The 27,260-nt window shown below is 40.9% G+C and overlaps 1 protein-coding gene across 2 annotated transcripts in view; it reads left to right on the top strand.

The window, feature by feature from the left end:
* Nucleotides 1-27,260, top strand: part of PRKG1 (protein kinase cGMP-dependent 1) — a 1,258,123-nt gene that overhangs the window by 1,018,136 nt on the left and 212,727 nt on the right. For both annotated transcript variants that reach the window (XM_004764104.3, XM_004764102.3), the window contains exons 6-7: nucleotides 8,605-8,682; nucleotides 18,016-18,110. In XM_004764104.3, coding sequence (XP_004764161.1) covers nucleotides 8,605-8,682; nucleotides 18,016-18,110 — 173 coding nt within the window. The remainder of the gene's footprint in view (nucleotides 1-8,604; nucleotides 8,683-18,015; nucleotides 18,111-27,260) is intronic.

The raw sequence follows: 27,260 nt of genomic DNA, 5'->3' as shown, positions 1-27,260 counted from the left end.
CCAGGATTAAGCCCCACATGGGGCTCCCTGCTCAGCGGGAAGCCTGCTTCTCCCTCTGCCTCTCTGCTTCTCCCCCTGCTTCTACACTCTCTCTCTCTCTCTCTCAAATAAATAAAAAAAATCTTAAAAAAATATAAAGACGGAAGGATTAATCCAATCTTAAACTCAAGTATAAAGGGTCCTAATTGACATTAATTTCTGACTGAGGTAATTTAGGTGAAAATTTACTTAAGAATGGTACATTCTTAATAACAGAGATTCGGTTATAAATTACATGTCGCAGTGGGGGCCGGAAAATAAAACCAGCAGCTAAGACACAGCTTCTTTGATATCAGTAGTGGGGTCTGATCTTAGAAACTATAGAGGAGTCCTGCGAATTTACAGGGAGCACCTACCAAGTCCTCCAAGTGCCACCTTCCATGTCGGGCTGAGTCAGCAAGTATGCGGAGATTGTTAAAAAGTCTAAATGGACATTTACATGTTAGGGTTGAATTCTGAGAAACCAGAGACTTACAGATTAACAACCAAAGCCCCACCCCTTCTTTCCAGTAGCAGAGAGAAGACTGGCTTTTCCCAGCTCACCAGTTCCCACCTTGGGGGCCACAGATTGCTTCCATGGCGATACGCCATCCCTTCTCTTCCTGGTTCTTACTCTCCTCCCTAGTTCAAAAATGGAAGGGTCTGAACCAAATCTGTCCTTTATCGAGGTTCTATATTGCATGCCTTCCTTGTGCCAGCGAATCCATGGATAGCATCTAAGATCTCCTAAACCCTTTGCATGCTGGGTATTGAGGGAGGAGTCCAGAGAGCAAATCACAAAAGAAAGATCCTTTCCGATCTTGAAGGTGTGAAAGAAGGCCTGTCTCTCTGTGGTTGTGCACCCGCAGTTAGGAAGGCAGAGAAGCAGCACACACAACGGGAACTGGGCAGAAAGTGGGTGAGGTAGAGGCACGTGCTCAGAGTGGTCTGGAAAGACCTTGTTTAGACCCAATAATGAGAACAAGACCATGACAAGGACCTCGAGGAGAGTGTTCTAGACAGGCTCTCTTGAATGCAGAGCTCTGGGGATGGGTCCAAGATATGGGGGGAAAACCAGCGTTTTTGACCCTGAACCCGTGTGGGTGAGATTGGGAAGGGATGAAAACTGGAAGGCAAGTGGGAGCCAGGATGCAGAGAACTTTACAGACCATCATAAGTAGTTGATGATTTTAATGGCAGCAAGAAGCCACTGGAAGATTTTCAGCCATAGAGTGATTTCAGTAGATAGGCTCTTTGCAAGGTCACTTAGGTTGCAGAGAGAAGAACAGATAGAGTAGGAGGTGAGGCGAGGGCTGAAGCAGGGAAGCCAGATGGGGGATGTTACAAAAATCCAAGATGTGGTCCTGGCTTCGACTGGGGCATCAACCGTGGAAACGATGAGAGATGGTGGGGCTTGGCACTCATATGGAAGGTAGGCGCTCTACTAATGGATGGAGGATGGGCGGTGCTAGAAAGCTGGTGATTAAGGAGGGCTACTTCAGTCCTGAGATTACTGTTTTCAAGACCTTATTCTATCTCCACTGTGGTCTTATACACTGAGGGTGTGACAAGGTGCGCAAAACCAGACGCAATCCTTCCCTCAGTCACATTTAAAATCTGGTGAAAAACAGTATTAAAAATAATCCTGGGGATGTCTGCGTGGCTCACTCGGTAAAACGTCTGCCTTCGGGTCAGGTCATGATCTCAGGGTCCTGGGATCAAGCCCCAGGTCAGGCTCCCTGCTCAGCGGGGAGTCTGCTTCTCCCTCTCCCACGCCCCCTGCTCTCTCATGGGGCTCTGTCTCTCCCCCTCAAATGAATAAATTAAAAAATCATTTTTTAAAAACCCTAATCGTACAAATAAACACCCACAAGCTCAGCAAAGAGCAGTGCAGTAAAGCTGTGTCTGTAAAATCACAGAGTGGGGGAGCTGGTGCTGCCAGGGTGTGTCCGGGGAGGCTAGAATGGGAAAGACAAGTAGCCTGCTAGGAGGCCAGAAGCAGCAGGGCTGGGGGGAGGGAGGGTGCTCGCGCCTGTGGGAGGAAGGGAGCATGGTATGGGTGAGAAATGGACCCAAGGGGTGGGGGGTGCAGTGCGGCTGCAGGACAAAGTGAGCAGGAGTGAGAAGAGGTGGGAAAGGGGGACACTGAGCAGACAGTGTATGGACTTGCAGGCAGTGTGTAGGAGTTTGGCTTTTCTCCTAATGACCATGGAAACCTTTAAAGGAACCTGCCTAATTGCTCAGGTTTCCACTCCTAAATGCCCCATTTTTCTCCGATTTAATTTGAAATGAGAAAATGGCAGAGCTGGCAAGTGACCTTCAGAAAACAATGAAACCGCTGGCATTTGAGGAACGTGGTTAGACTCTCGAAGAATCGGCACGAACGATCATCTTCCCCATGGGTGCAACTGAACGTTTCGGATGGCAGAGTCAGGAGTCCTGGTGCGACGGCACTGTGGACGTCTGCTTTTGCAAACTTGTACCACCTCTGGCCACCATTCCCTCGACTCATTCCTGGACGCTGGACTCTCCCCTCACCTCTCCGATGAGACCGATGAGACCAAGAAGCTGCTGAACTCTGGGACCAGGCGAAGCCAGAGCTGCTGGGAGCAGCTGGGAGCCAGGACCAGTTGGGATGGAACCCCCATGGACTCTGGGGTGGGTGACAGCATTGCTGTGTCCCAGGGGGCCCCAAAGCATAGCTGCGTGAGATGAGAACCATCTTATTGTGCTTATTATGTTCTGTGGGGTAGGAATTTGGCCAACTACGGTGGGTTGTCTCTGTTCCATGATATCTGGGACTAAGTGGAGACAGTTAAATGCTGAGACCCGACCCATTTGGGAGTCTCCTGCACCCTTGTGGCTCTCTGCCGACTGCAGTGACTGAGGTGACTCAGGCCTTTGCAAAGATGACCCCAGAGCCATTCAGCATCGCTTCCACACAGGCTGTTGTCACAGAAGAGCTGCTGAGGCCTCCCCGGTTTCAAGGGGAAGGAAATCAGAGGCCAGCTGCTCATGGGAGCACAGCCCTGGAGAGCCTGGGGAATGGACACCCTCCAGCGGCCATGTTTGGGAAATGCATCTCGTCAGACCATCACAAAGCTGGAAGAGGCCCTCAAGGTCCCCCTTGGGCATCCTTGGAGCCCACCCCGCTCCGTTTCTTCCACAGTGGCTCGACCCATGCTCAGACCGCCTCTGCTGATGGGTGCTCCCGGCATGCTGTGCTCTGCCCACCGTTCGACCTCGAAGCTGCTTGGACCTGTACCACTGCCTGCTGACCCTGCAGTGCCTGCTGAAACCCTGGATCTCTTTGTACTTGCTCTGGACAGTCTCCCGGGGAGGCTGCCTCCCTCTGCTTTACCACAGTGCTGCACAGATTTGAAGACCACTGGCCTGACTTGAGACTTCCCTCTTCACGGTCTTGCCCCCTCACTTTTATCTGCCCTTCTTCCACAGCCAGCCCTGCTCTGACCCTTCAGAGACTGCTTGGGTTGGTCCATGAGGTAGATACCCTGTTGGGTGCATCTGCAGGCTTTCCTTCCCATTTTCCCACTGTAAGAGGTTTGCTTTCATCTGAGTGGTTTCCTTGAAGGCATCACGGAGTGATCTGGAGAAGCAAAAACCATTTGGAGTATTCAGGTTCGTCTTGCCAAGCATTCATTTAAGAATGGAAGTGCAACTCAAAGGAGACCTGTGGGGACAGTTGGCAGGGGTTCTGGATGAGAGGCTGCCCTTCTCTGCCTGCGACCCCTCTGCGAGGCCTGGAGCAGCGGACCCATCTTGTGAGGGCAAACCAGCGGAAGAAGGGTGGGAGCCCTTGCTCTGTGAGGGCACTCAGTGTCCTTCCCATGTAAGCCATTGACTTGAGGAGTGTTTAGAGAACACCCAGGTGCTCTTCTCAGTCCGAGGGAACAGCAGGGAATGTAAAAGTTCCTTCATGGAACTGATGCTCCGGAGGAGGAGACGGTTGAGGCTAACGCACATGGGGCTGATGCATTCCACCAGCTCCCAGGCTTGCTTTTCCCTTTCCCTGGACCCTCCTCTCTATCCAGAGGCTGACATGAATGGGAGGGCTCCCCTGTCCATTTTAAGCTGACCTCAGCCAATGGGGAGCCCCAGCTGGATACCAGAGGGTAGAGAAGAGAGAGGTCAGGCTCTCTCTGAACTAGGCTGGGTGTGGCAGGGGAGCCTTCCTTCTCAATAGCCACTGCCCCAGCTCTCAGCAGGGTCTGTTAATCCTCCTCTCAGATTCCTTAACCTTCAGCCTTCCTTGATGCCCACACTCCTGTCATTCAGCCCTCTGCAAACCTTCCTGTCCTGAGATAGCTTCTCTTGAGCTCTCGAGGGTGCAGGGACATCTCAGGCACTGGGAAGAGCCTGTGCATGGGTCCTGAGATGGGTCTGGGTGTTCAGGGAACATCAGGAAAAGGGGCTTGAAGAGAACAGACATAATGCAAGGGAGGGAGGTGGGTGGCGAGGTCCATGAAGCGACAAAGTAGAAGCCATTAGTACCTTGCAACCTCTGTGGGGCTTCAGTGCCCATGGGCACAGAGGGTCCCCTGCAGGGGTGTGAGCGCAGGAGCAGCAGGTGCTGACTGGGTGTTTAAGAATTGCCTGCCTGCTAGGTGGGAAGGGAGACCTACAGGGTCAGGTAGGACAGATATCCCAGTCGGGAGGGGACTGCATGGACTGGGCAGGAGAACATGGCATCCGTGGCAGCAGATGGAGGAGTCACTGAGTTCTGGATATATCCTGAAGGTGGACCAATGGGGCTGCTGACAGTGGTGGGCCTGGGAGACAGAGGAGTTCAGTATGACTGCAAGATGACTGGCCAAGTACAGGAAGGATGCAGTTGGTGTCGCTGACACAGGGAAGGCATGGGAGAGGCAGGGCTAGAAGAAGGAGGTTAAGAGCTCAGTTTCATACATATGAAGCTTAAAGACTGTGGGAGACTGTGTATCCATAGCCCTGATGCATACCATCTTCTTGGGTTCACTCCTTTGTGCAGTCCCCTCCTCTTGCATCAGGACTGGCCCTGGGACCTGCTTGAATTCATTAGATACACAAGTCTGAGCCTTGGGAAAGCCTGGCACCTTCTGCTTTGGCACCCTTGGAAGCCAGCTGCCATATAAGAAAGTGACTCTCCCCCAAACCACCCTGCACTGAAGGAGACTGGGCAACCCAATAGAGGGAGGCCCGTGTGTAGGAGAATAGAACTGACAGTCATGGGTGTGAGACCAGCACCAAATGCTTACCCCAAAAGTGAGGCATTAGACTAATCCAAGCTGACACCGAGGGAAGTCAAAGAGTCATCTAGCACAGAGTATCAAGAAAAATAATAAATTGCTATTTCAGATCCAGAAAACCACAAGAGATTTAGTGCAAACATTCGCAATGGGGGGTAGTTTTGCCCCCAGCAAGGTAATTGACAATGTCTTGTGACATTTTTGGTTGCCACAACTGGGATTGGCATCTAGTGGGTAGAGGCCACAGAAGCCACTAAACATCCTACAGCTTGAACTGAATGTCCAGGATGGCTCCCAGCAACAGAGAATTGTATGCGTCCAAATGTCAGTGGTGGTATGCCTGAGAAACCCTTGCCTTCATACTTTTTAATATGGTACTGATAATTTTGGCTTTCTGAAAGGAAATGACAATCATATGGGTGGGAATATGTTTTTAAGGAGGATAAAATAAGAAGAATGACTCAGACTAGTTAAGGATTCTTGCAAGATTGGTGTTTTTTATTTGCATTTTTCTACTTTTTTCCAAAGTAATAGTATTTCTGCTACTACTATATGAGCATAATAAGCTACTAATTCTCTTCTTTTCAGAGAGGCTTTCTGCCACTCAGTAAGCTGCAACTTGTCTTTCTTTCTGTCTGTCTGTCTGTCTATCTTTGACAGAGATCACAAGTAGGCAGACAGATAGGCAGAGAAGGAGGGGGGAGCAGGCTCCCCACTGAGCCGAGAGCCCCATGCAGGGCTCAATCCCAGCACCCTGAGATCACTACCTGAGCCGAAGGCAGAGGTTTAACCCACTGAGCCACCCAGGTGCCCCCCTCATACTTCTGTTGGGGCTGAAGAATCTCCTCCATGGGGAAGCCCTGGGAACGGAGTGATACAATACAACAGACAGCACAGAAGCCCTACTGACGTAAAATATAGCATTTGCACACTGGATTTTCTGGGGAGTTTTGAGAGGTTTTGGATGAGGAAACAAGTGAGAAATATGACAAAGACTGAGGTAAATGGAACTAATATAATACTCTTGTTACCAATGATAAAAATATAGACATGGGAATGTGGCTTAGGTGTCAGAACAGCCTTACTGAACTGGGTGTATCTGAGTGGATATTTTTGCCCTGGGACAGAGGCCCAGCAGAGGCAGCTTCACTCTGCTTTCCCTGGAGAAGACACAGAGAATGTCAGCCTCTGTGGGGAGCTCATCCCCACTTGACAGAGACTAGAGGCTGAGGCGAGCATATCTAGCTGAGGACTTGCAAATGCTCTCTGGTGTAGAGTGGGGAAGGAAAGAGAGAGGTCCTGGATTTTATTAATGGAGCTCCATTCATGGCAAGTGGGGAAAGATGCTCCAGCCTGCCCCCCTACCCTACTAGTACAGATTGTAACTCCTCCTGTGTCTGCTTTAGCTACTACCCATGCTAATACAGTAGCTACTGGCCATGTGTGAGCTACTGACCTTAAATGTTCAGTTTCTTAATCACACTAGCCACATTTTACTACTCAGAAGACACTTGTGGCTAGAAGGGGGCTGTACTGGACATGTGGCTGTCAACAATTTGCACCCTTGGAGAGAAAGATCCAGCGGATGGTACTGCTCTGAGATTTTTGTATCTCATCTTTGTATCATCAGTGCCTATAGCCAGGCTGACTCAGAGGCACACAGAGATGTTTGTGGAATTGATACAGGAAAGAAGACTCTTGTGATTATTGCTTTTCACACCTGCATGTCCTAAAGATCTTTCCTTTCCCAAATAGCAAGGAGTGACAATGGAGCATGGGTATCTTGTTAAATGAAATAGATCAGTTGAAAAATATGCATTCTATAATCCTATTTTTAAAACTTGTTATGAATTTAAGAAAAAAGGTAAGATTTGGTAGTATGTTAATTTTCTAGATAAGCAAAGGAAGATATGGTTGTTCTCAATGTCAAGTACTAAAAAAAGGTGGTGTTAACAGTAAATAGACATGGTATTGAAATAAAAGGACAAATCACAGCTCGTGGCTACTGCATGCAAACCATGAAATCTGTTTCATAAGGAGTGTGTAAAGTAATGTTTTCTTTCCCCCAAAATGGCTCCCTTGCTAAGCTGCAGAGAAGAATGTGGCCAGATGGCACAGTCTCATTTTTCTGTTACATCTCCTGACCCAGCAATATACGTTTTTTCCCACGTCGCCTTAGAGAAATTACTTTTGTTCATTGCAGAAGTAATCTTTACACTGGGAATGGACCCAATAACTGTGACTACATCCCAGCACCGACTGTGATCATCCTCTTGCCACCTTACCTTCTTCCTCGTTTGCTAGTTGATGAGCTCACAGCTGCTGGACCAGAGTTCCGTCCATAAAATGAAGACATTCCATCCAACAGGGCCAAATCTAAATTACCGAACTAAGAATATTAAAGCATGAAGCTGTGCCTTAAAAAGTAGCTAGGGCCATCTAACCCACACCAAAAATCATGCTTGTTTCAGAATAAAAGCTTGAAATGTCACAGTAATTTCTCAAGAAAAAGAAATCTTATCAATCATTACAAGAATACTAAAAATGAAAAGGACAAATACAATAGTACAGATAGACCAGTTTATCAGCTCCGTTGTGTCATGTTAGTTGATGGAAGAAAAGACTTTATTTATTTATTTATTTGACAGAGAGAGAGAGAGATCACAAATAGGCAGAGCAGCAGGCAGAGATAGAGAGGGAAGCAGGCTCCCTGCCAAGCAGAGAGCCCGATGCAGGGCTTGATCCCAGGACCCTGAGATCAGGACCTGAGCTAAAGACAGGGACTTAACCACTGAGCCACCCAGGCTCCCCAGAAAGGAATATTTTTATCCAACAATTAAAATAAATGAATGTAAAGAGCTGAATATAATCGTCTAGAAAAAAAATAGCATTAACAAAATAGTTTTAAACATGAGCGTGATAAAAATTCTCTGTAATTGGGACGCCTGGGTGGCTCAGTTGGTTAAGCAGCTGCCTTCGGCTCAGGTCATGATCCCAGCATCCTGGGATCGAGTCCCACATTGGGCTTCTTGCTCAGCAGGGAGCCTGCTTCTCCCTCTGCCTCTGCCTGCCATTCTGTCTGCCTGTGCTCGCTCTCTCCCCTTCTCTCTCTGATAAATAAATAAAATCTTAAAAAAAAAATTCTCTGTAATTACTTTGTTCATTGACTCTTACTCATTCTTAAATCATAATGGATTCTGGGCTTGGGTAAAATTCCACTGGGATGAATGAGTTCTTGCAGGGCTGATATTTGAAGAGATGGATGGATCTTTTGTTATAGTATTCCCTTCTTAATGTTGTTTATTTATTTATTTTTTCTGTTGCTGTTTCTGTTTTTTAGACCCACTATGAGAATGGGGAGTATATCATCAGACAAGGTGCGAGAGGGGACACCTTCTTTATCATCAGCAAAGGAACGGTAAGCCCCTGCAGCAGGAAGACATACACAGTGGGGCAGGGAGCCTGGGGTGCATCAGTCACCCCCAGAGATGCACACGGTCTTGAGAGAGGAATATTTGACAATGGATCTCCCAAAAATGATGCCAGAGGAAGAAAAACTGTGACTCTGAAGGCCAGAGAAGAGCTTGTGTTCTGTAATTTAATAACCATGGCCCTAGATGCTGCTGCTATGTCTGCATAAATGGGAAGATTTCCATAATTTCTATAATTCAACAAGAAAAAGACTAAGGTCGCTTTAAAATTCTTCAGCAGTAAAAGAAAAACCAATATCCAAAAAAATTCCCTCTAGTGATTAGGAGCAGGAACATTGCTATCTTGAAACACCTGGGCTTTGAAATCGTGTAGCCCAAGTGTGAATCCCACTAAAAAACTTACCAGTCTCAGTGTCCCTAGCCAAGTTGCTTAGCACTCTGATGACAAAAAGGTATAAAGACACTGATGTTTTATTGTGTCTTCATAAAGAAATATTGAGTTTATACTGAGAAACTATTAGAAGCCTTAAATTATAAGGGAAGGGATACGTAGGGGCTGGACCCAGGGATAGGAATGAAAAATCATAATTTATCCACTTGTATTATTTTTCAGTTATCAGTATTCTAAATCTTTTAACTTTTATTTAAAAATGAAATAAGTGAATTGGAAAATAGAGACTTGTGTAGATGAATACTCTAATACTCCAACAAATACCTTTCATTTCTTGCAACAGTGAAGTCACAGTTATTTTTGTGTTTAAATGTCCTTGCCCTATGACTAATGACTAGAACCTACTTTGCTTCACCATAAGTCATGCTTAAGAGGAATTTGGATGTACTAAGCCCAGGAAGCAATAGGAAAGGAAATGCCAGTGGAAGGGGATTTATATAGCAGTTTCATTCCTATAATTGTTACTTTGAAATGTAAGTTTAGGAACACCTGGCTGGCTCTATTGAGCATGTGACTCTTGATCTCAGTGTCCTGAGTTCAAGCCCAATGTTGGGTGTAGATATAACTTAAAAGGTAAATAAATAAAAATGTTGAAGAGTTTTTGAAAATGTAACTAAACTTCTTTCTTCTAACTTAACAGATATAAATGACTCTAGGACTTTATGGCTCCTACTAAAATAGGAAAGAGAGTTGTACAGTGCAACAGTAGACAGGATAGGTGAAAGATTATAAATCTTACTGGATTACATTTTCAATAATCCTCTCTGGACTGACTTTGAATCACGAATGTGTCAATGTTTACACCAACGACTTGTCACAGTAAACTGAAGACAGCATTCTTTGTGCTTGTCTCATACCTTTTCTTTTGACTGATAGCAGAAAGCCTGAGACAGAGAGAAATGTCAGGTGCCAGCATCTTACAGACATCAAGAAATGACACAACTGACCACAGTTATACTTAAAACTGTATTTTGAATTTTCCAATGTTAGAGGCTAAGGAACCTTGACATTGTGTGGTTTATGTGTAAGGTGTTGGAGCTTTACCATTTGCTGTTTTATTTCTTAACATTTACTAAAGGATCAGGGGAAATTGAAAATCCTCATGGTTATAAATGATTCAGTAGGTCACAGGGGAATTTTTTTTTTGTCCCAACAATCTGGATTTATTTTTTCTTTATTACACTGCTAATCCTTTGCTATCATGGAATGATACATTTATCCGTTTAAGATGAATTTCTGACAGACTTCTGTGATTACACCATTACGGTAAATTTCAAGTACTACCTAAAGGAAGCTGCTATTTGTAACCAGTTTCAGTTGCAGACAGGTGCATTAGTGTGTTGCTTTATTAGTTTTGTAAGATGAGTAAATGGAAATAGTGAGGAAATGCACCACAGGAACCTGTTCCCTTGGCAGTATTTCAGAGGACCTTGGGGATTCTGGGGAAAAAGTAGTAAGAATATGTTAGATGCTTTTGATACAGTCAGGATGTTTTTTTTTAAGTAGCCATAGATTTTTCTAAGGCTGGTTTTCATGTCCTACAACTTAGCTGCTATGATTTTTAATTACATGAATGATATGATAATTAATAGATGGTGTATTAGTATATTCTATTAATTCTATTATGCACATATTAGAATCAGTCAGTTAGGTCCTAAGAAGCAGGAGATTAACACACTTAAGTCCTGTGGGAGGAAGAAGAGAGAAAAGTAACAAGAGTGCCTTTAAGTTAGCAGGCAGGTAAGTTGTGGAACTAGAATTTTCTGAATCTGTATGCTTTGCTTTAGGTATACAGATATAAACTTGTTTTCATATGTATTTTAAAACTTAACAAAGAAAAACCCTGGAGAAGATGGTTTCCTTATTTCAATTGAACTGGCTTGTCCTTGGAACACGTTGTAAAACATGAAACAGAAGGCTAGAGTTACCAGTGGATTTCCCCAGTTCAAGACATTTATTGAAGCACAAAACTTTTTTTTTTTTAAGATTTTATTTATTTACTTGACAGAGATCACAAGCAGGCAGAGAGGCAGGCAGAGAGATAGGAAGGGAAGCAGGCTCCCTGCTGAGCACAGAGCTCAACATGGGGCTTAATCCCAGGACCCTGAGATCATGACCTGATCCGAAGACAGAGGATTTAACCTGCTGAGCCACCCAGCCACCCCCACAAAACTGTTTTTAATTCTCCAATGAGACACATCCACACAAAGAGGAAAGCTCAGAAATGCCTATTTCCCCCCATTAAATGTACGCAAACTGATTTTTCTACAACTTGGGCAACGTGTTTGCAGTGATATCTAAAAGATTTAGGTAGAAGCTGAGTTTGCTCTATGGATATATGTATATTCCAGTTGCCTGGAGATGTGACGCTTCCTTTCCCCAGCAATGAACTATAAAACATCCACGAATTCACAACAGAGTAATGAAAAATATCTTTGATAAAATCTGTAGCTGTATTACATCCAAAAATGTACTCTCTCCATACACAAGTTAAACCAAAATTGAACAGAATTGGTAGGCAAAATTTCAGAGTTCCAATAATAATTCAAATGTATTTTGATTTTCTGATTCTATTCAACATACCTTTTATGCTACCATCAGAAAAAAAAAAATGTGATTCAAAAGTTCTTGTCCCTTAAATGCCATTTAACAACATGGCTTTTTTAAGAATTAACATGCGTTTAAGCATGTTGGTTAAACAAGTTGGCTTAACATGATATTTGGTGTTGTATATGAAAATTAATACTTTCATATGAATTTTTATATTCATATGAAAATGAAAATTTTCATATGGAAATTTTATTTGTATATGGATACATAAGAGTGAAACATGAGAAGCTCTTCCTTTATTTAATTTTTATTTTTATTTGTGTGTTTTTTTAGATTTTATTTTTTTATTTGACAGAGAGGGAGATCACAACTAGGTAGAGAGGCAGGTAGAGAGAGAGAGGGAGAAGCAGACTTCCTGCTGAGCAGAGAGCCTGATGTGAGACTCAGTCCTAGGACCCTGAGATCATGACCTGAGCTGAAGGCAGAGGCTTAACCCACTGGGCCATCCAGGCATACTTTTTTTAATTTTTAAAAAGATTTTATTTATTTGACAGAGAGAGAGCACAAGCAGGGGGAGGAGCAGAGAAAGAGGGATAAGCAGGTTCCCTACTGAGCAAGGAGACTGATGCAGGGCTTGATCCCAGGATCTCAGGACCATGACCCAAGCCAAAGGCAGACGCCCAGCTGACTGAGCCACTCAGGCACCCCAAAGCTCTTCCTTTTAGATCAAGAACAAGACAAAGATGTACATTATCACCATTTATGTTCAGTGTGGAACTAGACACCTCAAACATTGCATTAAGTCAAGAAAAATATATCTGGAAATGAAGAGATAGAAGAGTAATTATTTATGTAAATCTAAAAGAAACATAGGGATGTCTGTAGAAGAATTAATTATATATAATAGGTAATATCTATAAATATATATAAAATGTATCCATGTAATGGGATAATATGCAAAGACAGGAAGTAAACTATGGTTATGTATATGAACATGGAAGAATTGGTTAAATCTCCAATTTAACACTGATCAAAAGAAGCAAATTGCAGAAGAATATGTGTGCAATGCTGTTATTGTTACAAAGCTCAAAACCAGGCAAATACATGGTATTTATGCATGGAATGAGATGTGAGTGCATGTAAGAACATGCATTAAATTGCAAACATTAGAAAGAGGATCATGAACATAGGATTCATGACAGATATGTTGGGAGAGTGGGTCAGAACACATGGTGGAAAGAGACTGATTTACTCCTGTGTTACACAGAGGGTTCGATTGTCAAATCAGACTCTTAGGAATCATAAATCCTGCCCACACTGAATTTAGCTCATGACTCAAAGAATAGAGGCAAGCTTCAAGTTCAGAAAGAGACATTCTTAACCAGTACATGTCCCAAACTACCAGATATAGTTCCTAACGTGTCCTCATTCTGCATCAGGAGGCATTTTTGATGTGGGAATGACAGAGCCAATTTTTGAGTCATACATGCAGGACATTGTTTGTAAGGGGAACTGCTTTGTTTTGGGAATGCCTTGGTTTTTGTAATCTATTAGTCACAGAGGTAGGAGAATGATTACCTCACTAACCCTCACTCCCCAGGTGAGTTTTCCCCATAAATTTGTAAATTCCAGGCTCTCCCACCACCACAAAATAAACATTGCTTTGTTTATGAAACCTGCTGAATGTGCACTAAAACACTTTCTTTTCTTTTTCAATTGTTTTTGATTAAGCATGCACTCTGATATTACTTATTAAATACTTTGGTAAAAGATCAATTTTTTACATCTTTTTAAAAGTATCTAATTTTTATTTTGGTTGTTAATTTTTTAAATTATGCATATGGTTAAAAAGTTGTAAAAAGTCAAAGTACAATAAAAAACCTCAAATTACAAGACTACATATATGTCTTATAGAAAGAAAGTTAGCATATTGATACGTAAAAAGAACGTTGGAGTCCACACTCTCTTTTATCTGTCTAGAAGTAAAAAAGCTTATACTCTAAATAGCATTTTATAGCAACAATGAGACAGCAGTAGTAGTGATGGGGCTATTTCTTTTACAGTGAAATGGATGCATTTTCAAAGTAGGTGAGAGAAGTAGAAAAGGGGAGAAGTAACCAACTTTTTTTAGCACTTACTATTTTTTGTTAAGATTTCCTTATTTGAGAGAACAGGTGCACATGAGCACACAAGCACGGGGAGGGGCAAAGGAAGAGGGAGAGAGAAAATTCCAGGCAGGTTCCTTGCTGGGTGGGGAGTCTGACTCAGGGCTTGATCTCAGGACCCTGAGATCATGATCTGAACTAAGGTCAAGAGTTAGACGCTCAACCGACTGAGCCACCCAAGTGCCCCGAGCATGTACTTTTAGAAGGATGCTTTTCATAGATTTTCTCATTTAATTCATGCACATACACACACTTTTTTTTGAGACCAGCCTTCCAGGTTTTGGACAAGGTGAGGAGCTAACAGGGGTTCAAACAAATGGAGTATTATCTTTAAGGCTCTGTGGTTAGTTCTTTCCCATAGCATTGTGGATTATAAAGTACTTTGAGATTTCAGGGAAAAGAATAAGTAATCTAGGCCAGGTCAGAGAGGCTATCTCTGTGTACGTAACTTTCTCTGCACTGGCTTTTTTTTCTTTCTTTCTTTCTTTTTTTTTTTTAAGAAATAAAGATTCAAGTGTCCATGCCAAGTGTCTGTGCATATTTACAATGATTCATTATATATACAAAGTAACTGTGGCCGTTACAACCTAAAAGGAAAGCTTTTATTTTTGCTCTTTTAACTGCTTGTCTTTTCACATATATGGATTATCCAGATAGGTTTTCCTTCACACTTGTCATATAAGCAGAAAATGGTCTATTCTGTAGGTGTCCAACTTTTTATAGCTCTGTTATTGCATTTCAGTAACATTTTTGTGAAGAATATTTCCAAAGCCACTGAAATCTCCCTATGTCTTGCATAAGTCTGCCCTTTGGAATTTCTTAATCATTTTTGCTGTTGTTAACCAGATGGAAAGGTACAATTATGTAACATACCCTTATGTCTGATTTTGAATTAATGATCTTATAGTATATTACACCTTAGTTAATGACTGTTTTGGTTTTGGTTTTTTATTCTTGTTGTTGTTTTGTTTTGGTTTGGTTTTGGTATTGAGGACTGCCAAATAATCTTTAGTACAGATGAGAAAACCAAGGCCTAGAAATAAAACAATGAATTGATGTGTGCTGAAGTTTGGTCTTCAAAACATTTGCATCTAAATCACCTATTTTAAACTTTTCACATATAGATTTCCCAGTCCCACTAAATTAGAACTTCAAAAATAGTCTGGTAGCCTTTATTTATTTCTTTCTTCCAAGTTTTTTTTTTTTTTTTTTTTTTAAGATTTAAAAATCTTTGACAGAGATCATAAGTAGGCAGAGAGGCAGGCAGAGAGAGAGAGAAAGAGAAGCAGGCTCCCCGCCAAGCAGAGCCCGATGTGGGGCTCAGTCCCAGGACCCTGGGATCATGACCTGAGCCGAAGGCAGAGGCTTTAACCCACTGAGCCCCCTCAGGTGCCCCTCTCCCAAGTTTTTATTTAAATTCCAGTTGGTTCATGTGCAGTGTAATATTCGTTTCATTGGTAGGATTTAGTAATCACTTAAGTGCTCATTCAATAAATGGCCTTGTTAATAGCCATCGCTCATATAACGCATCACCTACCCACTATCCCTCCAGCAACCCTCAGTTTGTTCTCTATCATTAAGAGCCTTTTTGATGGTTTGTGTCTTTTTCCTCCACTTTGTTCATCTGTTTTGTTTCTTAAATTCCACCTGTAAGTGAAATCATGATATTTGTCTTTCTCTGACTGATTTCACTCAGCATAATACACTCTAGCTCCATGTACATCATTGCAACTGCCAAGATTCCATTTGCTTTGCTGGTTGAAAAATATTGTTGTATATTTATACATCTTCTGTATCAATTTGCTAACCAGTGGGCATTTGGGCTCTTTCCATAATTTGACTATTGTTGCTAATGCTGCTATAAATACTGGGGTGCATTGTACCCCTCTGAATTAGTATTTTGTGTACTTGGGGTAAATACCTAGTACTGCAATTGCTGGATTGTATTCTGTAGTAGCTCTATTTTTAACTTTTTGAGGAAATGCCATACTGTTTTCCAGAGTGGCTGTACCAGTTTGCTTTCCCACCAACAGTGCAGGAGTGTTCCCCTTTCTCTGCATCCTCTCCAACATCTGTCATTTCCTGACTTGTTAATTTTAGCCATTCTGACCAGTGCGAGGTGATAACTCACTGTAGTTTTGATTTGCATTTCCCTGATGATGAGTGAGGTTGAGCATCTTTTCTTGTGTCTGTTGGCTATCTGGATGTCTTCTTTGGAAAAATGTCTATTCATGTTCTCTGCTCATTTCTTAACTAAATTATTCATTTTTTGTATGTTGAATTTGATGCATTCTTTATAGATTTCAGATACTAACCCTGTATCAGATATGTCCTTTGCAAACATGTTCTCCCATTCCATAGGTTGCCTTTTGGTTTTGTTGATTGTTTCCTTCATTGTGCAGAAACTCTTTATCTTGACGAAGTCCCAATAGTTCATTTTTGCTTTAGTCTTCCTTGCCTCAGGAGGTGTATCTAATGAGAAGTTCAGTGGCCTTTCTTTTGAATAAGACCCCTTACCCTGAAGTTTGAAAAACAATGAGCTAGTGTATTTCTTCCCACATTTATAAAAGCCTCATTGGCATGCAAATAACCATCTCTGTGATATAGCTTGGTGTAAGAGGGTTAAAGCCCGCATCCCCATGGTTTTGAAACACAGTGTGGAAAAGTAATCGAATGGATCAGTGGAGAATAGTAATTGAATACCCTCCACCTTGCACGTACATTCTTAGTACTTATAAAAATCCTGGTCTTTGTCGTCCATTCTCTAAACTCACAAACCTGAAGCATAATATTTTTAAGTGTGCTTAAGTATCTAGCATTGTCTTAAGAAATTAATTTTTTCTGCTTCATTACATTTTCCAGGCAGGAGAGTTTTTTTTTTTTTTTAAAGATTTTATTTATTCATTTGATAGAGAGAAATCACAAGTAGATGGAGAGGCAGACAGAGAGAGAGAGGGGAAGCAGGCTCCCCGCTGAGCAGAGAGCCCGACGCGGGACTCGACCCCAGGACCCCGAGATCATGACCCGAGCCGAAGGCAGCGGCCTAACCCACTGAGCCACCCAGGTGCCCCCAGGCAGGAGAGTTTTAACTACTTAACCATTCTAGAAGAAACATAGCCAGTATTATGAATATTAGTAGAACTTGAAGTAGAAGTAAATTAACACAAAGGTACATTTATGTCTTCATTCATGCAACAGAAAGATTATTACTCTCCTTCCGTGGACTGTCAGCCAAGTCAAAAGTCCTGTATGGGCCCAGATATCTTGTTTAGGTAATAAAGCTTTTCTGTTCCAATAACTCACAGCTCTTTTATTAGGTGCTTATAAATCATAGACAATGTCGAAGATAAACCCGTGTTTTTGAAGAGCACACTCTTATGGTAAAAAAGGAAAAAGATATACATGTAATTCATAGATCTTTAAAAAATGAAATCCTTCTGAATGAAGCATGCAGACCTTAAGGACTGTCATGGGTTAGAGACTATAAGAAGGCTTCATGAACATGGGAGTAGCCTTTGGAATGGAGTGTGGATCCTTGGGAAAAAGAGACAGGTGTTGTCTTAGAGATAGGAACATGCATGCAAGGGGCACAGAAAGATTATTATTGCAGAGAAGAATGGAAGCAGTTTAAACATTCACCTATAGGGAATTAGATGGATAAACATATGGAAAGGAAGATGGCATGGACGCATTCAAGTAGAGGAACTAGATTTCTATGTAAGAGCATGGATAACCAATAAAATGATGTTACGAGAAAAAGTGTAAGTTGCAGAACGATACACCCTGTCTTAGGTTATTCATCTATTTTTAAAAATTCAAACATAGACACACACTAAAAAAGATTGGAGGAATGCTCACTTAATTCTTTATCATGCTTGCCTCATAGGAAGTCAGAATGAGAATTAAGTGAAATTCAGATTTTTGAGTAATTTCTTACTACTTGAAAATAACTCAAACATATTTGGAGGACATTTCTTGTGGTTTGCATAGAATTTTGTGATATTCCTCTTTGGTACTTTCAGTAGTAATGTCTTCATGGTCTTCATGAAAGTAAGCTTAAAAGGAGAAACAGAAATGGAATTAACATCATCAGTTAGTGTTGATTTGATCAATCACTGTGTGCAGTGGACATAGACCTTTGTTTTTCTTTGTAGGTAAACGTCACTCGGGAAGACTCCCCCAGTGAAGACCCCGTCTTTCTTCGAACTTTAGGGAAAGGAGACTGGTTTGGAGAGAAAGCCTTGCAGGGGTGAGTAGATGACGTATTACACAGTTTCTGTTTGAGTGCCACATAAACTCCCCTCTCATATTCAGAGCTCTGAGCAAAATGGACTATTTACTGTTGATCCTAATATCAGACACAGACCCTTGATGACCATTTTTACTTATTTCCAAGTGGACTTGTAATGTATTTATATAGGCTTTGGGATTAATTGATGAACTTGTATAATATCATTTTTATATTAATGGGGAAATTTCCTGGCTTTGTGCTCATCTATGATCTCTATAAAGACACTGAAAGAGAGGGGTAGAGTTTCTGTTAAGCTTACTTTATGCCACAATTTTGCTCTGAATCTTAGGAAGATGATTGGTTGAGAATTCTGAAATCCCTGAACTGACTACACAGAGCAGAAGGCGATGGATGCTTGCTGGGCTTCACGTCTGGGTGGAGATTGTCTCTGTGGGTGGAGGGTAGGCACATGAAAGTTCCCTGTGAACGGTCCAAAGGCTGGACCCAGAGATGTACACTGTACAAGGTCCCTGAATTTGACTTGTAAAGGAAGACCTCAGGAAGCAAGCATTTGGGATTTCTTCCCACATACTATGAAAGGAGAAGCCAGTTAGTTGACTTTGAACCACACGTCGAGCAGAACACATGACAATGACGGACCTCTTGGGATGTCATTCTTGCTTCCATTATGCTTTCACTTAAAAATTACATTTTATGCATTTTGTTTGAATTTAATATGAAGAGATCATTTGGGGAGTTTTGATTTTTAAGGCACAATCAGAGAAGGGTTTTGTTTTGTTTTGTTTTCTTTCTTAGCCAAACAGAGACCCTGATAAGTCATCTTCCATACACCACATTACCTTATGAACATTCAGAGCTTAAAGCCTTTCACTTTCTTTTTTTCTTCTTAGTTCATTTGATCCGTATCTGAAGAACATGTCCTTACCATTAGATTTTTTTTCCTAATGGAAGAAATACCGTGCTTGCTGTACATTCACAAAAGAGGGCAATAAACATTATCTTTTTAGTATAAAGTGCACAGACCTATCATTTGCATTTGAATCATTCTGTCCCTTGATTATGCATAGAGGATTCTAGAGTATAATGCCTCCTGGTTCCATTGGTCCAAGATTAACTGCCTGTGTGAAAAATGTCATTTCCAATAGGGCCAAAGAAACAAATATTTTCATTCATTTCTGATTGAGATCACAAGTGGAACACCAGAAAATAAAACATAATTGAAAATGGACAGATTTTCTTTTGTAGCTTACTGCCCCTGAATTTGTGTGCCCCTGAAAGAAAGCTTTTAGGGTGAAAGCCCCTTTCTAGAATGTGTCTTAAGAAGGGACCATGAGGATATATAATTCATGGAGAAGTTACCAGATTTCCTCTGGTATCAGAGTGTCATGGTATTCCATCTGGATTGAAATCACTCTGGCATGTGGCTATTCCCATGAACTGTTTTGCAGCCCAAAGTCTCTCTTATACTTATTCAGTCCTCTGCTCCAGTGGGCTCCTCACTGTACCCCCTCCCCTGACCTTCCCCTGACACCATCTTCCCCCCTGCAGTGTCTTTCTTTCTTGTGCCTGGAGCTCTTACACTCCCACTGTTCAGCCTGGCTTGATCAGCCCACTCTAAGTGCCTTCTTCAGTGTCACCAGCAATTCACTACTTGCATCAGAGAATGTTCTTCCTTTTCTGTCTTCTTTGCATTTCCCTTCTCAGCCACAGTTTTACCCTGCTGACCCCATCCCCCTTCCTTTGCCCCTTCCTTCCTTCTTTATTTTTTTTGGGAGAGAGAGAACAGGAGTGCGCATGAGCAGGGGAGAGGGGCAGAGGGAGAAGCAGGCTCCCCACTGAGCAGGGAGCCAGATGTGGGGCTGGATCCCAGGACCTTGAGATCATGCATGATCTGGGCCAAAAGCAGGTGCTTAACTGACTGAGCCACCAGGTGTCCCCACCCCTTTTTTTCTTCAAATTCCCCTTCCTTTGGGTCCCTTGCAACTGTTAGCACTCTTAGAATTTCTCATTCAGTTTCCTAAAATCCATCACTGTTTTGTCCTCAGCTCTCTCTATCCCATACATTTTTATATACATTGAGATCCACGGTTGCATGTCCCTTTGATGGGAAGTCCAAATACTCACATTCTTACATGAGCCCTGTATCTGGCACTTTTCAGATACTCAACATGTATTTGTCAAATTGAATGAATGAACGAATGAACAAATGAACCTCTCTAATGAAGCCCAGTCAGGCATTCCCTTCTTGCTGGGATCTTGTTTCTCTGCTTGGATCCATTGGGCAGTATGTAAGAGGTTATGAACTTGCTTGTATACAGGGGGCAGGCTGGTAACGTACATAGGTAAGGTAAGGTGGCAAATTAGAACCCTTTACGTGAACAGGACAGCAATTCCTGACCTCCAGCTCATTGCTAGGTTTCTTTGTTTGTTTATTTTGTTTTTTTATTTTTGTTTTAGCAGGAAAAAAAAAATGTGGGTTTTGAAAAAAAAATGAAATCTGATTTTGTAACTTGATTTTTGAAAGAAAAAAAAAACTGTGCAAACAAACAAACAAAAAACCCAACAAACATTTCTGCAAATGCTTTGAGTTGTGAGCTGTCATTTTGTGATTTCTGTCTATCAGGTATGTCTTCTTAAAATGCTGTATCTAGAATCAAATGAAGGAAGTCTGTTAGGTTATACCTTCTTGATTATTTCCTTCCTTTGATATTTTTAACTGTTTTGATGTTCTCTGTGTGTAACCTGTTTTTCACTCTGAGTATCTATGTTCTTTTTTTTTTTTTTTTGGGAGTTTCAATGTTTCACACAAGAAATTCTAACTTTTCACAAATCAGATTATTTGCTTTTTTCTCTCTAAAAGCCTTAAAAATTGATGTTGCTTTGAGATAGAAAGTCCTCTGGGCACTGTGTGTTTCCTTTTGGGTTGTGTCTATGCTTCTTTGCAAATCAAGTGATTTTTATCCTTGGGAGACCGATTGCATAGAGTTCTCTGCATGTACATAACACAGCATTTCAGCTTGTTCTCTCACATGTAAAATTTACATGTACTGGGATTTTTTGCTTTAGTTTACTGAGATGTTCAACAGAACCCTGAAATATTGATAAATTCGTTTATTTTGATACAAATCCTTGACCATACTTTTTAAATTTCAGAGTACTTAGTACCAATAGCAGTGAAGCACACGGTAGATGGTTGAATGATGGAGCTGAAATGTGAGCTCCATACTCCGTCTACGGAGCTCTACCCTAGAGTTCCACATCTTGAAGGAACAAGCTCCATTTCCTTGTTCTATGCAGACAGTAGGGTCCCAGCTCTAGCCATTTTATAATCTATATGGTTACCATCCATTAACCAGTAGGATCTCATTAGCAGAGAAACCGAGGTCACAGATTGCTTTCACTTTGGCTAATGAGAAGCAGATTATTCAGTATTCCTTGCCTTGAGCACTATTTCTTCCTTTCATTCTTTCTTTCTTTCTTTCTCTCTCTCTCTCTCTCTCTTTCCTTCCTTCCTTCCTTCCTTCCTTCCTTTTTTTGTTGTAGTAATGGGTTTTCCACACCAGAGAGAGGGCAACATGTTGTACTGTTTACAGAAGGACTCTTTCCTTATGTACAGGAAAACTCAAGTTGTCTTTAGGTGAAATTACTGCAGGTGTAGTCCAATAACTCATGAGTCAATCTACCACATGCTTACTGTGGCTTCAGGCTCTTTCCACCTGACTTGAAATCATGCAGAATCCACATGGGAACAAATGGTGTCCAATTCTAAGCCACACCCATGCTTTGCATCTGGAGTAAGAGGGAAAAACTTAAGAGTAAGATGAACCTGACCAAGATGGGGCTGAGCTCCCACATGGCTCGGTCCCCATCTCCTCACATTTGAGTCTCCAGTGTAGCCTGTGGTGAAGAGTTCCAGCCCAGGAATCAGACTGCCTGGGTTCATATCTGCTTGGTCATTTACACATTATGAGATTCTGGAATCTTCTCCTTTAATCAGAAATGGTGGTGATGATTATACCTAACTTTCTTTTTTGTTTGTTTGTTTAGTTGTGGAGAGGAATAATCAAGGGGATTGTTGAAAAGCATTTGAGTGTCTAGAATTTAAATTATGCTCAGAAGAAGTAGCTGCTACCATCAGCACCACCACCATCTTATTTCCACTATCATTATCAATACAATTGGCATCATCAACAGCATTACTCCCATGAATGTTCTGCTACTTCTTGCCAAACTTTGGAACACTTGGTATAACTGAAGTAGCATTAGATATGGAGTCAGTCACTCACTAGTGATATCACTTGGAGTGAACCAGTACCTCTCTGGGTCTCTGGGTCTGGATTTGGAAACCAAGGCAGTTGAACTAGATGATCTCTAATGTTCCTTAGGTCACAGCCTCTGCTTCTTTGGGGATGTGACATCTCTACAGATGGAACAGAGCCCTGGATGCCAAATGCAGCCCTTCATTACCTTGTTAAGTGGTGACCTTTACTAGAAGGCCCTTCCCTCCAGGAACTATCCTAGCTCTTGCCTATCTTCAAACATCTATGCCACTTGCCATGCTCTGTCTTTATTGATGGAAAAATAAATAAATAAATAAATAAATAAGCAAAGGCTATATTTCCTCAAGGACCATGATCTTGGGAAGGTGAATTAACATTTCTAAACCTGCTTTTCTCCCCCTGCCCTTCTTTTAATTAATAAAATGATAGTTCATAAAAGGATATAATGCCGGATATAGCATTTTAATACTTTGTGGTATTTGAATCTGGTGATTTGTGTATTTGAGAATAAAACATTACAGATCAAACTCAAGCCTCCTTGGTCTCCTCTCCATTCTTTCCCTCCCTCCCACCATCACCTGCTGAGGTTGGCCATGTGCACCTTCTCTGTTCCTGTGTCTATAATTTATTATGTATATATTGTGTTCCTAAATGCACATAAGCTGGGTTTTGTCTTGACAGTTTTGTACATCTGACATCTCTGTTTCACATTGGGTGGATATGTCCTTTCTCTTCTGTCACATGAATTGCATTTGTACCATCACTTAGAGATTTTTACTCTTTTCTATTCTTTTAATGATTAAAAGATTGTAATATGTATAGCCAATATGTAATGTTCACCAGTGACTCTGTCCTTCTCTGAATAACAAGGATCTTTGTGTGTTTCAATCTCTCCTACCACCTTCCCTCCCATTCTCTAGTCTCTGATTCCACCTGGTTAGTAACCCCCCTGGTATCAGTCATTATTATGACTGTATTTTTGTAGGTACTCAGGTAATTAACTTGCTTACCTATTGCTTTGCCCACAATTTCTTCTTCTATCCAGCTCATTCCTTTTGGGCTTATTCTTCAGCAAGTGTTCCTAGATGATCTGTTCGTATTTTCTGCCTTTGCCTATACGTGCATTGGGTTGTGCATGGAGATCTAGGTTAAAATTTATTTGTCTTTGACATCTTATCTTCTGAAATCATAGTCTGTAGTGAGTCAAATCACTGTTCCTTTAAAGGTCCTGTGTCATCATCTTTGGCAACTGTTCCTTTGTCTTTGATGCTCTGGATCTTTCCTACAATCTGTCTAGGTGAAGATATGTTTTATTTTTCCTTCATATCCCTCTGTATGTTCTTTTCTTCTGAGAATAGAGTTTTCTGCAATTCTAGAAAATTCTGAACATTACCCCCTACATACTTGCTTTCACCTCACTTTCTTGAATCTCTCATTTGGGGGCTCCTGATACTCTAGGTTTCAGCTCCTTACCCTACCAGCCTTCCTTCTTTTCTCCTGTGTATATGTTCTTTTTCTCTATCATTCTATGCTATGTTTGTCATGGAATCTGGGCAGTTCTTTTCCTTCACCTGCATTTCACCTGGATTTATCAAGTCTTAAATTCAACCCATCGACTGAGCAGTTGCCAGTGATTATTTTTTAAATACAACTTTTAGTATTTCTACTTGGCACACCACAGTGATTAATGAACTCTGCAATAAGACCTCCTGGGTTCGAATCCCAGTCCCACTATTTACAAGGTATTGTTTTCCTTCACCTCTCTGTTCTTCAGATTCATGGTTTGTAAATGGGAATAATCGTACCTGACTACATACAGTTGGCAATTAATAAGCCAAGTGATGTCTAGAGTATGTATCATTATTAGAATGATAACTAGGACACATTAACATATCATTATATAATGTTCGCTGTTGCTGTTTTCATGTCTGTTTTATATTTTCTTTCCTTTCTTTATCTCTTTATTATTTTTAAAATCAATTATTTGAACTTTTCTCTTACATTAATTCTAATGTTTGTTATATCTGTGAATTCTCCCTCCTTATTGTGTGATTTATTTTAGCTCGTGTAGGTTTTTGTTGATTGGTTGGTTCTCAGTGCGTGCCTGTCTTCAGTGCAGTTGGTGGACGGGTAGATCCCCTCCAGGAGCATCTCTTAGGAGCTATTTCTCATGTTTCATATTTGTCTTTGTGAATATGGGCTTTACCTTGATTTCCCTGTACCATGAAGTTCAGAGAGAAAGAGTTCAGATCTCTAAATTGGAAGGCTTGAATTTTGGCATCTCTTGGGGAAAACCTCCTGAGCCCTTACCTCGGCCAACAGAGAGAGAGAGAGAGATCTTTCCTTTTCTCATCTTTGTTTTCTTTTTTCCCTCCTTCCTTCCTTATTTATTTTTAATTCCAGTATAGTTAACATACATACATGATGTTGTTTCAGGTGTACAATATGGTGATTCAACATTACCCAGTGCTCATCATGATAATTGTGCTCTTAATTCCTCTCACCTTTTCCCTCATCACCCCCACCCCTGCACCCACTGCTGCCTTCCCTCTAGTAATCCTTAGTTTGTTCTCTATAGTTAAGAGTCTGTTTCTTGGTTTGCAACTTTTTTTCTTTTATCATTTGTTGTGTTTCTTAACTTCCACAAAGAGTAAAATTAGATGGTATTTCTCTTTCTCTGACTGATGTATTATGCTTGCATTATACCCTCTAGATCTATCCATATTGTTGCAAATGGCAAGATTTCATTTTTTCATGGCTGAATAGTATTCCATTATAATGAACACACCCACACCCACATCTTTATCCAGGTTCATCTATAGTTAGAGACTGGGGTTGCTTCCATATTCCACTATTCTAAGTAGTGCTGCAAAAAAACATATGGGCACATAATATATTTTTGAAGTAGGGTTTTCCATTTCTTTGGGTAAATACCCAGTAGTGGAATTACTGGTTCATATGATTATTATTAATTTTTTGAAGCCCCTTCTTACTGTTTTCCACAATAGCTGCGCCAGTTTGCATTCCCACCAACAGTGCGCGGAGATTCCTTTTTCTCCACTTCCTCATCAGTACTTGTTGTTTCTTCTGTTTTTGATTTTAGCCATTCTGACAGGTGTGAGGTGATAACTCATTGTGGTTTTGATTTGCATTTCCCTGATGATGAGTGATGTTGAGCATCTTTTCATGTGTCTGTTTGCCATCTGGATGTCTCCCTTGGAGAAATTTCTGTTCATGTCTTTAGCCCACTTTTAATTGGATTATTTGATTTTTATGTTTTGAGTTGTATAAGTTACTTACATATTTCAGATACAAACCCTTTATTACATACATCATTTGCAAATATTTTCTCCCACTTAGTAGTTTGTCTTTTAGTTTTATTGATTGTTTCCATTGCTGTGTAGAATTTTTATTTTGATGTAGTCCCAATAGTTTATTTTTGCTTTTGTTTCCCTTGCCCTAGGAGACTTGTATAGGTAAATGTTGCTAAAGCTAATGTCAGAGAAATTACTGCCTGTGCTCTCTTCTAGGGTATTTGTAGTTTCAGGTCATAGATTTAGATCTTTAATGCATTTCAAGTTTTTTTTGTGTGTGTATGGTGTAAGAAAGTGGTCCAGTTTCATTGTTTTTGCATGTTTCTATCCAGTTTTCCCAATATCATTTGTTGAAGAGACGTCTTTTTCCCATTGAATATACTTGCCTCCTTTGCCAATGATTAATTGACCATATAATTGTAGGTTTATTTCTGGGCTCCCTGTTTTCTTCTGTTGATCTGTGTGTCTATTTTGTGTCAGTACCATATTGTTTTGATCACTATAGCTTTGTAGTATAACTTGAAATCTGGGATTGTGTTACCTCCAGCTTTGTTTTTCCTTTCAACATTGCTTTGGCTATTCAGGTTCTTTTGTAGTTTCACACAGATTTCAGGATTATGTTTTCTAGTTCTGTGAAAAGTGCTGTTGGTATTTTGATAGAGATTACATTAAATCTGTAGATTGCTTTGAGTATTATGGTCATTTTAACAACTTTGGTTCTTTCAGTCCATGAGCATAGGATATCTTTCCATTTGTTTTTGCCATCTTCAATTTCTTTTATCAGTGTTTTATAGTTTTTAGTGTATAGGTCTTTGACCCATGGGTTTACCTAGACATCTTTTTTTTTTTTTTTGGTACAATTGCAAATGGGACTGCTCTCTTCATTTCTTTCTGCTACTTCATTATTAGCATATAGAAATGCATTGGATTTCTGTATAATGATTTTGTATCCTGTTAATAAATTGATTTATCAATACTAGTAGTTTTTTGAAGAGTCTTTAGGGTTTTCTGTATAGAGTATCATGTCTTCTATAAACAGTGAAAACTTTACTTCTTCCTTACCAGTTTAGATGTATTTTACTCCTTGTTTGATTGCTGTGGCTAGGACTTCTAGTACTATGTTGAGTGAAAGTGGTGAGAGTAGTCATCCTTGTCTTGTTCCTGATCTAAAGGGAAAAGCTCTCAGTTTTCCACCGTTGAGTACGATGTTAGCTATGCGATTTTCATATATGACCTTTATGATGTTGAGGTATGTTCCCTCTAAGCCAACTTTGTTGAGAGTTTTTATAGACACTGTACTTTGTCAAAGGACAGTCGATATTGTATATCGTCAAAGACTTTCTGTGCATCTTTTGAAATGATCATATGGTTTTTATTCTTTTTTCCTGTTGATGTGATTATCATGTTGATTAATTGTGAATATTGAACCACTCTTGCAGCCTAGGAATAAATCCCACTTGATCATGGTGAAAGATTTTTTTTAAGTATTGTTGGGTTCAACTTGCTAATACTTTGTTGAGAATTTTTGCATGCATTATTTATCAGAGATAGTG

The sequence above is a fragment of the Mustela putorius genome, unplaced genomic scaffold, assembly GCF_011764305.1.
Source record: "Mustela putorius furo isolate JIRA1106 unplaced genomic scaffold, ASM1176430v1.1 tig00000577_pilon_pilon_pilon, whole genome shotgun sequence".
In the NCBI taxonomy this organism is placed as follows: Eukaryota; Metazoa; Chordata; class Mammalia; order Carnivora; family Mustelidae; genus Mustela; species Mustela putorius.
Note: the sequence above shows the minus strand (reverse complement) of the source record. Positions and strands in the feature narration are given on the sequence as shown.